General features: G+C 47.5%; 1 protein-coding gene across 3 annotated transcripts in view; it reads left to right on the top strand.

The window, feature by feature from the left end:
• Positions 1-3,535: 3,535 nt before the first annotated feature.
• The window catches only part of ELOVL4 (ELOVL fatty acid elongase 4), a 29,442-nt gene continuing 18,784 nt past the window's right edge, over positions 3,536-14,193 (top strand). The window contains exons 1-2 of one of the 3 annotated variants that reach the window (XM_061574919.1): positions 3,536-3,613; positions 11,188-11,288. In XM_061574919.1, coding sequence (XP_061430903.1) covers positions 11,222-11,288 — 67 coding nt within the window. In that variant the 5' untranslated portion in view covers positions 3,536-3,613; positions 11,188-11,221. Of the gene's footprint in view, positions 3,614-10,083; positions 10,140-10,285; positions 10,349-11,187; positions 11,289-14,193 lie in introns of those variants that run through there. The other 2 variants (XM_061574918.1, XM_061574920.1) reach the window with 2 other exon arrangements.

Below are 14,193 nucleotides of genomic sequence, written 5' to 3' on the forward strand. Positions count from 1 at the left end.
GACAGGAGTAAAGTTGGACTTACGAACAAATCGACTTACGAACAGACCCCTGGAACCGATCTCGTTCGTAAGTAGAGCAGTGCCTTACAACCAGTAGAACGTATACAATACATGGATATGAAGAGCTTGCAACCCACTGCTGGGTGAGGGCCTCCCCACGCTGTTTCGGTCACATTGGTGGCCCAGTGTGTTGTGAAGTGTGGTAGATCGACATCCAGCTGTACATGAATTAACAGAACACTTGGAACATTCGTCAATAACACTGTGTGGCCTTAAGCGTGAAACAAATTTCATAGGTGTTGTGTTGGTGTACAACATCGGACCCATCATCACTGAAGGTTTGTCAGAAGTTCGGCATAAACCAGCGGTGGCGAATATGGATCGCGAGCCACTGGTGGATGTCGGGAGAAATCAAAACAAACACGAACATCAGCACACAACGCAACAGCACAAGATTCATAAGAGGTTTTTTTTGGTTAGATCGCGTAGATATAAATGTGTCGTTAAACCCGCCACCACCCAACACAGACAATTAGTAAGGTTTGTCACGTAAACAGAACATGCCAATTCTTTACTAATTCTGTACCACCGGTGTGTTGGAGAGTAAATTCACAACATTTACAATCTGAGTACGACGTCTCGCCAGTAGTTACAACTAGCTTCATCAGGCGACAGCCAGATTTGTGGAGAAATCTTCCTGTTTCAGGATTGGTTACAGCTGATGGAAAATAAAATCCACGACTAAAAATGGTTACAATAAAGTCATAATTTCTACCAATAGATAGCGTTAGTACCTTTACATCTCTAGTACAATACTATATTATAGGGTTAAATCCAGATAATTGTTAGTCAAAGCTCTATGATCTGATGGACCACGGAGGCCGTTGAGATCCACCCCATTGGTGTATTGGCCATCACTGGCATTAAACCATCAATGACATAAACCAATGCATTGCCATTCACTGGTATAAACCATCAATGCATTGACCATCACTGGTATAAACTAAATGTGAATTAATGCTGTGTACAACGAACACAATTGCAAATTTCGATCAGTCTATTCTCACAATCCTCATCGACACAATACGCCGATAAGTGCCTCTGCATTCCTTTTTGAGCGATGCAGCTGACAGATGTGGAAAGATCTATGGCTAAGGATGAGCTGATTCTCTCTGTTGAGTTACGAGATTGATACTTTTCAATAAAACAGAAGGATAAAATCGGATTACTTTTCGGGAACCAATCGACAGCTCTAAATAAGGGCATCACGGTGGCTATGAGATGTTAACTACCTCGCCTGGTATACAGGAGGACGTCAGTTCGATCCCGAACCTGACGCCTGCTGTATATATATGTGTAGTTTGTCGTGTGAATTTTTCTCCGGGTCCTGCGGGTTTATCCCTCCACATTTAGAAACAAGCGTTTAGAGTATTATTGCTGACGTAAATTTCCACATAAGCCACTTCGTTTGGCTATCATTTGTGGCCAGGTCGCTTCTGAAAAAAGAGATATACAGCTCAGTGGGCTATACCTGGTAATTTTTTTTAAAGTTTACAACCATTTCAAAAGTCACGGACTGCGAAGTTTCAGTTTGGTGTTTTAACATCTTAACACATGTTTTGTTGCCAGAAAAAAGGGGAAAACCCTAATATCATATTTGGTACTGGCAAAGGAGGTCCCATGATGACTGCGATGAAGTTTAATTTAAAAATCCGCAACCTTCAGACTCTACTGCCGCCTAGCGTCTAAAAGAACGACAGTGAAATTACATTCTTGATTTAAAGTTTTCGTGACTGCAGGAATCCATACTCTTTGGTTCTTTCGGTAAAGTCAGGTAGGTATAAAATAAAATAAAGGTTAACCTTTTAAAACTAGTCTGCCTCAGCAGCAGACCACACTTTCCCACCTGATGACGGACGCTTGTGTTGCGCCCGAAACGTCGTGATCTATTTTATTTTATACCTACGTGACTTTACCGAAAGAACCAAAGAGTATGAAATTACATTCTTCGTGCCCGACATCACTTGGAGCCGAGATTTAGAGGCGCATTGATCCTTTTTTGGGGAACAATTTTTTGTTTGTTATATCACCATTAGCAGACATTCCGAATATTTCCGCCAAGGACATGTTACGAGGTGATGAAATGTTAGTACAGACCCTCTGAAAAGCGTCGCATCAGTCTTATACCTGTCAACCCATACGGGTTACCCGCATTCTTGTCAAGGGAATTGTAGTTTTCAGGTCCATAAGGCATACAGCCATTTCAATACGGGCAACATTGTTTTGTCTATTTGTTTGTGTTTTTCCCTTGTGATGGGACTTTGTAAGATGAACGTTGAGATTTATAAGGGCACGGGGTGACCAATACGGTCTGAATTAGTCTGTAATAATGTAGGGTATAAGGGGTTGACAGGTATGCAGTCTCACCTCCTAGGATCGCCACCGTTTCCACTGCAGACCCCAACCATATACGAGTTTTCAACCAGCACGGGGCCTGCTATTATCAGAACCGTGCGGTTCATGATAATGAAAGTTAAACACCGGTACCGGCACTCGGTAACGAAGCAATTCCTGCCGCCAGTCGAACGCCTGTGATATACGTACTCCGGGTCAAACCCCGAGAAGGTGGCAACCGCAGTCGGCCCATGGACGTGAATGGGTGAGGTGAGCGAGGGTTTGATTCTGTCCGGCATAAATCATTAAACATAATTGATCATTCATTCTGTCGGGCCTAAAGCATTACACACAATACATCATTCATTCTTTTCGTGCCTAAATCATTAAAATAATTTATAATTCATTAACATAATTGATCATTCATTCTGTCGAGCCTAAAGCATTACACACAATACATCATTCATTCTTTTCATGCCTAAATCATTAACATAATTTATAACCTATTAACATAATTTATAACTAATTCTGTCGCGGATTCATTGTATCCTCTGGTTCCAGCGCGCCATTGGTTGGAGCGCCGTAGGGGGGGGGCGGGGGGTCGGGCGCGTCTCGACCAATGGGAACGCGCGGCCGTGCGCGTGCGGGAGGCGGGGTATAAAAGGCTCCGGCGTCCCGCCCACGTGCCGGACGGAGCTCGCAGTCGGGGGGGTCGCGGCAGCCGCATCCTGCAGCCAGCAGCAAGCCAGCAGCAAGCCAGCAGCAAGCCAGCAGCAAGCCAGCAGCAAGCCAGCAGCAAGCCAGCAGCAAGCCAGCAGCAAGCCAGCAGCAAGCCAGCAGCAAGCCAGCAGCAAGCCAGCAGCAAGCCAGCAGCAAGCCAGCAGCAAGCCAGCAGCAAGCCAGCAGCAAGCCAGCAGCAAGCCAGCAGCAAGCCAGCAGCAAGCCAGCAGCAAGCCAGCAGCAAGCCAGCAGCAAGCCAGCAGCAAGCCAGCAGCAAGCCAGCAGCAAGCCAGCAGCAAGCCAGCAGCAAGCCAGCAGCAAGCCAGCAGCAAGCCAGCAGCAAGCCAGCAGCAAGCCAGCAGCAAGCCAGCAGCAAGCCAGCAGCAAGCCAGCAGCAAGCCAGCAGCAAGCCAGCAGCAAGCCAGCAGCAAGCCAGCAGCAAGCCAGCAGCAAGCCAGCAGCAAGCCAGCAGCAAGCCAGCAGCAGAATTATCTCCCAGGTATGCGGAAAGGTGTCTGCGAAACAACGAGGTCAAATATGTAACACAAACATATTTACGAAAATAATTACGCAATTTTATTTTTTCGTCTGTGTTAAAGTCAAACGTATTTGACTCGGTTGTGCGTTCGTCGAAATGAATGGGTAGTTGTATGCGAGGCCGTGTAAGTGCACTACGAACCTGGCGACCCGGGTTCGATTTCCGCTCACGGCCAATACCGGTGACGATTATCTGAACCGGTCCTGGGCCTCCCCTAGGTCGACTCGGCCTCAATGAGTACAAAGGCGGCCGGGCGTGGTGTTGGCCACCCCACCCCCCTCGTGTGCCGTGCAGGCCTTCATAGGCGCTGTCGCTACCGGCACTTGCTCCTACAGTCTGTTACAGGCTCTACGAGGTGTCTTTGTCTTTGGGGTTTTGTGTGTGTATATATTGTACCTCTTTCGCACCGGACGTAGCCCACCGTGCTAATCGGGGTGGGTGGGTGGATGGGGAAGATGCTGCATGCATTCATTCATTCGCTGCAGTGAACGGTGACCTCGACTCGTGCCTGGAGGCGCCGCCGTCACACTCTCGGCAGGTCCACCCAGGCGCGCTCCCCTCGGCGTGCGGTCGTGAACCATCGTCGGTCGCGGTGCATTCACGATTGTGGAGATCATTGTCCAGCCCGTGGCCGTCATGTTGGTGTGTTGCGTGGCCAGAGCAGGTCAAAGATGAGTGGCATAGGGGGAGGGCACACTGTATACTGTACTGTACACCACTCGCCACTGATGTTAGCCGTTGGTTGGCTATCAAATACAGTGCTGAGCAGTGCAGTCTATAAATACTGTACTGCCATGTGCAGTCTATATAGACTGCACATGCCATGTGCAGTCTATATAGACTGCACATGCCATGTACAGTCTATATAGACTGCACATGCCATGTACAGTCTATATAGACTGTACATGCCATGTGCAGTCTATAAATACTGTACTGCCATTAGACTGTACTGCCATTCTATAAATACTGTACTGCCATGTACAGCCTATAAATACTGTACTGCCACGTACAGTCTTTATTGACAGTCTATAAAGACTGTACTGTCATGCACAGTCTATATAGACAGTATGTATAGACTGTACTGCCATGTACAGTCTATATAGACAGTTTATATAGACTGTACTGCCATGTACAGTCTATATAGACTGTACTGTCATGTACAGTCTATATAGACAGTCTATATATATTGTACTGCCATGTACAGTCTATATAGACAGTCTATATATATTGTACTGCCATGTACAGTCTATATAGACAGTCTATATATATTGTACTGCCATGTACAGTCTATATAGACAGTCTATATAGACTGTACTGCCATGTACAGTCTATATATACAGTTTATATAGACTGTACTGCCATGTATAGTCTATATAGACTGTACTGCCACATCGTGCAGTCTATATAGACAGTCTATATATAGTGTACTGCCATGTACAGTCTATATAGACAGTCTATATATAGTGTACTGCCATGTACAGTCTATATAGACAGTCTATATAGACTGTACTGCCACAGCGTGCTGTGTTTCGCCTTTCTCGATCACCATCGTTGCCGAATGTCGTCCAACCAGTTATCCGACAAATGGAACAAAATACTCGAGTGTCCATTTCGTTATTTAACCCTTTAATTATCCACGTTTCGCAACTATCAAAGATATTTACCCAATGTATTTTCGATTTCCGGAAATATATCGAATTGCACTAACTTATTGACACCCGTGTATCCTCATAATTATCGCAGCAATAAATTAACTATTTTCTTAAAACGCATCCCCAATTCTCGACAGCATGAAAGTATCAATTCAAGAGATTATAAAAAAACACACGTTCAGTCACCGTGTATGATCAATATTGCCGCATGACAATGTTGTCGATGTCTCCACTGCTTTCTGCCTGACAAGCCCCCCCCCCCCACCCCCTAGACGTCCCAACGTTGGTCTGGTCAGAGAGGTCGCGACATCAAAATGTCTCCAGGCTGGCGGACAGAGAGAGACCCTTCCCGGGCAGCTGAACATTTCACAACCGCTCTAATTATTTTGGCGTGGTTTTAATGTCATACCTCTCACAGCCCCCTTATAAGGGGCCCTCCCTACCTCCTTACAGACCAATTCGGACCTTATTGGTCACCCCCGTGTCCCTTATACATCTCAACGTTCATCCTACAAAGTACCATCACAAGGGAGGGAGAAACACAAATAGACGACACATTTTGGTTGATGCCCGTATTGAAACGTCTGTGCGCCGTATGGGCCTGAGAACTAAATTTCTCTGTACAAGAATACGGGGTAAACCCTGTGCCGGATTATCCTTGTAGCACAAGTAGCATCATATGTAGACATAAAAATATATCTGACTACAGATATGCCATTAGTAATGGCTCAGAATGGACAACGTTATCCCTATACCATGTGTTTGAATGGAATGCACATTCATTACTTTTTGTGGGAGGAAAAAAAATGTTATTATGCTATTTGAGTAAGTTAAAACTTTACTGTGCGATTTGGGCATGAAATAATCTCGTTAATGACTGCAGTTGTCCACTTATCACTTGGCCATGCCACTGTAAGTGAATGACTGCATGGGTTCTGTAATTTGTAAATCAATGTTATATTTTTTTACTCGCGCGAGCTTATTTAACGAATGCAAGGGTCCGATGAAGAATAGATTTTTGGGTCCGATCGCTGCGTGATTGAAATTTCAATAGCGTGTCATGCCCCCTCCCTCTACCTGACGCAGCCAAAGAAGGTTGTCACGTGATGAACATGTGTGTGCCCGGTGGATTCTGACTCAAGCTGCAGCAACACCGGTGCACGTTGGAGAGCGAGCCACACACCCCTTTTAAGAAGTGTTGCGAAACGTCGTACTCTGATTGTAAATGTTGTGGCTTTGCTCGACAACACACTACCGGAGTTGCTGTACTACTAACAAATTGGTATGTTCCGTTTACGTGACAAACCTTACTAATTGGCTGTGTCGGGTGGTGGCGGATTTAACAACACATTTTTATTTACGCGATTGAACCCAAAAAGCCTGCATTATGGAAGTGTTATGTTCACGTGACAACTTTATTTCATTGGTCGTGTCGGGTGGAGGAGGGGCGGACAACGCAACGTTTTTACTGCCCAGTGAATATGACCCAAATAAAAAAAACATCAATTATAATTACGAATCATTACATTGGTCACGAAAGCCTGCGTGGTTAAATTTTAACACGAGCTTTAAACCTGTGGGTTGAGCTAAATTTTTTCCCCTTCTTATCTCGTCGTTAGATCGGCACATTTGTCACGAGGAATGGGATGCGGGTCCCTTTTTAGGGTTCAGTGACCCCGAAAGTCCAGTGCAGCAGCAAAGCAGAAGCGCTCTTGTTCTCGCTTTGTTACACATTGGTCTTCTAGCCGAGGATTGAGGAAATGCACCACGGACATTAACTTTAAAACCAGGACTGTTTAAAATCGGTTGTTCGTTTTTGCATTACCGGTAATCGCATGCAATACAAAACCCCGGTAAAGAACGCTAACTGGTGTGCCGCACATGTACAAATATCTAGCTATATATATATATGCACACACTCACATGTTTATGTTTTTGTTACTGAAAACCAAAGGTGTCTACTTTGGTGTGTTAGTTGGCATCCTGGAGTTGCAAAGCAAAATGCGTCTTCGATCTTCTGTCACGCCAGTGAAAGCATTGGGGAAGTTTTGTTTTAATATCCCCCACCTCTGCCCCCCCCCCCAGTAGTCTTATCGGCAAGTCATTGTGTGGTGGGGTAAAGTGTTAGTATTCCCATCCCGGTCAGCCTCGAAGAGTTGTTCTGAATACTGTGGAGAGAACTTTCGAGTGGATACAATTTCCTAAGCAGAGACATGAGTATTTAATTTGGCAATAGGTGTGTAAGCAGAGAGCAAAATGTGTTTGGTAGGTAGGAACAACTACATTGTACAGGCCTTTTGTTCAATCCACGGCTGAACGAGGGCCTCTCCACGTGTTACGGATCGCAGGGTTATTTAGAACATACTCACCACGCTGGTCAGTGCGGGTCAGAACAGGCTATGCAAACGTATAACAATGCAATGCCTGGTCCACAAATACGAATGAGACATCGCAGCGATGATGCACTACTCCGCTGCTCCTGACGCGGTTGTCTGGCTTGACCACCTGAATGTGAAATTGTCGTCGTTGCTCTACATCAGCTGTACGGAAGAAGAAGAGGGCGGATAGTATAAACTCGGGTGCATGGAAGTACAGGTCCGTACAACAATGGGTTTTGCCGCACTGCCCTTTGCTGCCCACCGTATCGCCCCACAGTAGCCTATGACAACCCGAAGCATTACGGGGTAAGTACATTGACACACGGGTAGAAGGCCAATAAAGTATGTAGGTACACAAATACGCTAGGAAGTATGTGGAAGGTGGGTAGAACGATCGACTATTGAACAGGGCGAGCACCCATGCTGGTGTAATGCGCGAGGTAGGTGAAGTCGTAGTTGAATTCAAATTAAGTCTAAAGTGACTGTTGGTCGTGGGATATAAGCAAAAGAAAAACATAATCGTCAATTAATGCTGCCTTTTATCATCAATACAGGGCAGGCTGCTGTTTCGGGAGATGGCCCTTGTCCAGAGTAGACATTAGTCATAATTTTGAATTCTAACGAGAATCGCACTTTACACTAGGGCGCTGAAAATGTCAAAGAAAGCTGTTACGTTAACGTTTCTTCTTCGGAACAAGAATAGTCGCAATAAAAAAAAACCCTTCCAAAAAGGTCAGCCAGAAACTGATGAAACAAAAAATATTATGTTAAAATTGAAAAACTACATCATGCTGTGCTGACTTAGCAGTATTCTGATTTAAAGGACATGGTGCTGACTTTGTGAGCAGCAGGGTTTTGAATTAGAGGTCATTTCACTGACAATAAGTGCAAGGCACAGACTTGCAGGGCATGCTGTGGACTTGAGGCATGGCTCTGATTTACAGGGCATGGTGCCGGGTTGGAAAGTATGGTGCTTGCTGAGAGCAGCATAACGGTTGCTTAGAGACGCGTGTGTGTGGTGTGTGCGCCGCGCATACATTTACGACACCTTTCAATGGATTTTTTTCTACACGACCCATCTTCTTCATAGTCGTTGTGCCAGGATCCGCTGCACGCTTGTGAGAGCGTCGCGAACCGACGCGTTGTGATACTCTTAACCAACGGTGCGGGACCGCCAGATGCGACCCATGGCTTAGTTCCACACAGTCCACCACCACATCATCGTCATAACCCCCGCACCTTCGATTAGCACGGTTGGCATACATACATTCATTATCCTGGCCAGCCCACAAACGACACTTATCCGTCACCGGCAAGCATTCTAACCACACGAATTGGGTTTGAGGGAGGAATGTATCCTTCCCGGCGCGAGAACACCGTCTTTGGAATTCACTTTACGGGGATGAAGCCGGCGACCTGATTTCTATTCCTGGCGACGGATAACATCGGCGGTGTGTGAACGATATCCTAATCGGTCCTCGCCCCCCCTCCCCTTCGCTAACGCGCAATGACCAGTGTGGTGAGGTGTACGGTCATCAACCTTCATCGAGGAGTGGACTGACAAATGCTCTAGATTACATTGCAGACGCTTCAGAATTGACCAAGGGCGAGAGTCAAAGTGTGGGCCCCCCTCCCAAAGGGGAGGGTGTTTTGAAAGTTCCGAAAAGAAAATGTTTCTCACCCCCTGGAGTCCACGGACGGGCACCCGCTGCTGCGTTGGCGTCGTTGTCGCAACTCGAGGGGATTCAAGCGGCGGCTGGCGAAGTTGTTTGGGGATAACGTAAACTCGCCACTGTGCCCGCACCACCGAGATCCCGCGATCAAATACAGGTTGCAATTAAATCGGCTTCTCAAGCGTGGCGAGTTCATTGTCGCTGCCTGGTTGGTCACCAAGAAAAGCTCGGTTAAGTTAAATTTGAGTTTGGACAATTTGGCGAAATCCGACTACGAATTACAAACTTTATTTTCGTAAGTTTTTTTTGTTAGGTCTCATAAATATAACTGTCGCTAAACCCACCAACAGAGTTTAACGACGCATTTATATTTACTTGATCTAACCCAAAAAAAACTCTAATAATTAATATTGGTCACGAAAGTCGACATGTATTTACAAACTTTGTTTTGTTAGTCATCGAATTAGCATTCTTTGCAGAGAATATACAAAAGATGTGCCTCCCGGGTGTGAACAGCTAATAAAGTGATTTTTTTAAAAGTAGTCCTGGGATAGTTGAACACGTAGGCTTTCGACCAATATCCATAATAGAGGTTTTTGGGTTATATCGCGCAAATATATAAATATGTCGTTAAACCCGCCACCTCCCGACACAGCCAACTAGTAAGGTTTGTCACGTAAACAGAACGTGCCAAACCGTCACTAGTACAGCACTAACGGTGTATTGGAGAGCAAAGCCACAACATGTACGATGTTTTGGCAGTAATTACAACCAGCTTCATCAGGTGACAGCCAGATTTGTGGAGAAGTCTTACTGTTTCGTTCCTTATATAGAGGCGTAGATGTGTTGACCACCCTTCTGCGCTCTTGCACAATGTGGGGGGGGGGGGGGGATTGCTGAGGCAATGTACATTATGCGAGCCCTTTGAACGTTAGATTATAAATTCCCCCCATATCTCGTGAAATCAGCTCGGGCAGATGAAGTACAATTACTGTAAGTTGCAGAAACATTAAACAAAAATGGGGGTGATTATATTATCATAATCAGAATATGTATTAATACTGGAGGAATCTGATGAGCTATAAAGCTCTTTCACAGATGTCGGGGCGGGTCAAAGTTACAACAGCAAACAATACAAAAACGCAATAGGGATACAAAGAATAGGAATGGTAATAAAGTCACTAAAAATGATTATAAATCAAGTATATAAGCACAAATTGGATGATGCTAATGGACAAGGATTTGTATGTATGTACAGTGGTCCATTTGTCTCCTGGCCAAAGTGGATGGGCATCAACTGGCTGTGCACATGGTCTGTGCCTCTCTTCGCCTCTCAATTATTTACAGATCGCCCCTCTCGTGCGCGGGATGCAGCGATGGTGTCCTGCGCGCACACGCTCTGACAAAGATCCACCGTGTAGCCTTAACAGACTGTTGGGGAAAGTGCTGAAAGCGAGCTCCAATGAAGGCCGGAACGGCACACGAGGGGGTGGGTAGCCAGTAACCACACAGGCCAGCTTTTTCTCCCTGGTGGTGATGTTTATGCGCCATACCAGGTAATCGTTTGAAGCCGAGGCAACGTAGGGGGACGCCCAGGACCGGTTTAGATAACCGTCGCTGGTGTTGGCCGTGAGCCGCAATCAAACTCGGGTCATCGGGTTCGTAGCGCAGTGCGCTAACCGCTACACCTACCACTCCCCTCCACTACCACGCACACACACGCACGCACACACACACCCGCGTACACAAACGCACCGCTGTTGACTCCTGTCGTGACCTGCTTGGGCGTATTGTGTGTGCGCGTGTTTCGTTTGCATGTTCATGCGTTTAAGGACATCTCTGGCGGTCGCGACGACAGAAGAAGCCATGGAGCTTGTGGGGGATCATCTGAAAGGCGCCGTGGCGTTCTACGAGTGGACTCTAACCTTCGCAGGTGCGTGCTTCCGTTGTTCCGGCTCGTGTTTCTCTGCCTGGTGACCGGTCTCCCGGAAATGCCCCCAGTCTCGTCCGATTATCGGTGTGTGTGGGTATTGTGACTCGTGTGCATGAAAACGGGCTGCTGTTAGGCTGCTGCTGCTGCTGCTGGGCAGGTGTGTGGGCGTCGGAGAATATTGTGGCGAAATACGTCGTTGTAGAGTGGCGATGTTGACTACCTCGCCGGGTATACAAGAGGCATGGGTTCAATCCCGACCCTGACGCCTGTATTTGCATGTTCTCCCCGTGGTCCCGTGGATTTTTCTCCAAGTCTTCCAAATTTGGCTGCCATAAATTTCCATATGATTATCAAGTTTGCTGGGCGATCATTTGTGGCCAGGTCGCTTCTGAAAAAGAGCTCGGTCGGCCTTACCCGGTTAAATAAAAAAAAACAATTTTTTGTCTATGCTCCCCCCGCCTTCAACCCGCGCCGACCAGCGCAATGCCATACGGTCAAATGGCCCTGCACGACCCACACGGCGCATCCAGGCTGCCGTCCAGCAGTGCGGTTGACGAGGGGGCTCCGTGCCTCGTGTGCCCGGGTTACATCGTGCGAGTTTGTGGCTTTCCTTACCTCTTGCTTGGCTCGGTTCTTGCCTGTGTGGCGATGTGAGTGGGGAGCGGTGGTGTCGCGGTTAGCGCCCTGCACTACCAACCCGGCGTCCCGAGTTCAATTCCCTCTCACGGCCCAACACCAGTGATAGCGATTATCTGATCCCGTCCTGGCCCTCTCCTAGGTCGACTCGACCTCAAATGAGTACCTGGTGCGGTTGTGTAAACATTGCCACCGGGGGAGACAAAGGCGGCCGGGTGTGGTGTTGGCCACCCCACCCACTTTGTGAGCCTTGCCGGCCTTCATAGGTGCTACTCGCTAACAGCACTTGCCCAAACAGTCTGTCAAGGCTATAAGGGGGATCTTTGTCTTTGGATGTCGTATCACCTGTGCAACGTTTCAGCCTGACAACGCTTTACTCAGTGATAGGGGTGGGGGGGAACTTTCCCTAGCATTTGCAAGCACAGTCCATCCTGGCAAAACAATTTGAACTACGAGTCCATCGCAAACGTTTCAGCATTTTTAAGGACTTGAAAGTTAATTGTGGGTTGTGACGTTAGACACCTTGTGACCTACTTTGGTCAAAGTCGTGATGAGGTTTGTTTCACGCAATTGCTTTGATATCGACGTCGCGAAGGTGGTAAAAGTAAAAAGAGCGGCCCTGCAATAGCCTTTGCCACTGCTGGTGCAACGTCCCCTCCACCAAAGTGAGCTCCATAGGGCATCTACAGAGTGCTGCTGTATCATTCGAGTGATGTAGGGGGCACCACAGTAATGTTCTCTCCAAAAATAACTTGTTGGAGGGACGCTGGGGAATCGATTTGTGTCAGAGCAGGAATTGGCGCAATGGTGAAATAGAGAGTGCAAGGGCAGGTTTGAGTGCGAATTAAATTGGATGCCAAAAACTGACATGCCAAACGTGCTGAGTAATAATAAAAAACACGCGAAAACATTTTATGAGACGCTTTCTAAGAGACAGAAAGAGAAGCAGCACCATGGATCAGAGAACGCATGCAAAAGAGGTCCATTGTATCCACGGTTAGGAAGAGTGTTTCAATGAGCTTGGAGCAAGACACCCGCACTTCCGGTTGGCTACGTACCGCGCGGAAGAAGTTCAGTGTACGTACACCGCGCGACGCAATTCTGACTGATGGCTGAGACTGATGATGGACTGAGTGTAACGCGTCCGAGAGGAGGATGCCCGCCGTGGAGATTGAACCCCACCTCTCTCTGGGCGTGCGTCTTCCTGTGCCCGCAGTCTTTCTCCTTTGGCACGACATGCCCCCACCTCTAGCCACCTGGTCTGAGATGAGATGCCACCGCTCTGGTCTTCTCTCTTGGCCTTCACTTCTGACCCTCTGCAGTCTTATGGTCCCTGCGTGGATCCGTTCTTATATTCCCGCGGTGCAAAACCTCTGCTCAAGTCCTCTGGATCAAAGAGTCGTGACATTCACACACCTCCGATTAGCACGGTGGGCTACGCAGGGTGGGAAACGAGTTCTATGTGCATACACCCGTTCGTCAATACTGGTCCTATTACATTCCCCTAGTGAGTTGGTGTGTGCGGTGTGCCCGTTTTATTATTATTATTACTTAGTTCAAGTTTCGACAGCTGCGGGGTTTTGCCTGCGCTTGCCTGTTTTAATATGCCCGTGACGTTGTTGTTGACCGGGCGTGCGCTTGTGCACCCGCCGTAAGCTTGCGCGCGACAAGGCGTGTGACTTTCACTGACAATGGTCCGAGAGAGGCTTCCCGGGCGGACGTTTGGATGCCGAAGTGGAGCCGCGTGCTTTGTGCGCGCCCCGCACGTGCAGTGACCTTGAGTTTCAAGCCGTTGTGAAACCTATGGAATGCAATCGATTTGTAATGTTTGCGCAGCACACCACTTGGAACACAGTATGCATCGTTATTGCATAAAGCAAACTGATGTGCAATGATAAACAATAAGCTCTGTCGATCACTTCATCGTCCTTTCAACCAGTTGACAAGTCCACTACCGAGTAATTGCCCCCAGCCCCCATGGAATAAGAGATAAAGAGTTGCGCTGACAAACTGCAAAGTGAGAATGAAGAAATTGTGCGTTGCCTGCATGCGCTCGTTTCGGATGTCTTCTCCGCCCTCTACATGTTCACACTTCGACTAACTACGAGCTGGGCCAAACCAGTTCATCACGGCGATTTGCCCGGGTTGGGATTGGTGTGGTTTTAGTTTTCTGGCGTCCGCAGTGGGGGAGATGGACGGCGGGTGACCAGGCGTGTCGCTTGTCGCACCCCACCGCCCCCTTCTGTGTGTACGTACGTATGTATGTACA

The sequence above is a fragment of the Lethenteron reissneri genome, chromosome 56 (genome assembly GCF_015708825.2).
Source record: "Lethenteron reissneri isolate LAM-NWPU_2019-01 chromosome 56, ASM1570882v1, whole genome shotgun sequence".
Lineage (NCBI taxonomy): Eukaryota > Metazoa > Chordata > Hyperoartia > Petromyzontiformes > Petromyzontidae > Lethenteron > Lethenteron reissneri.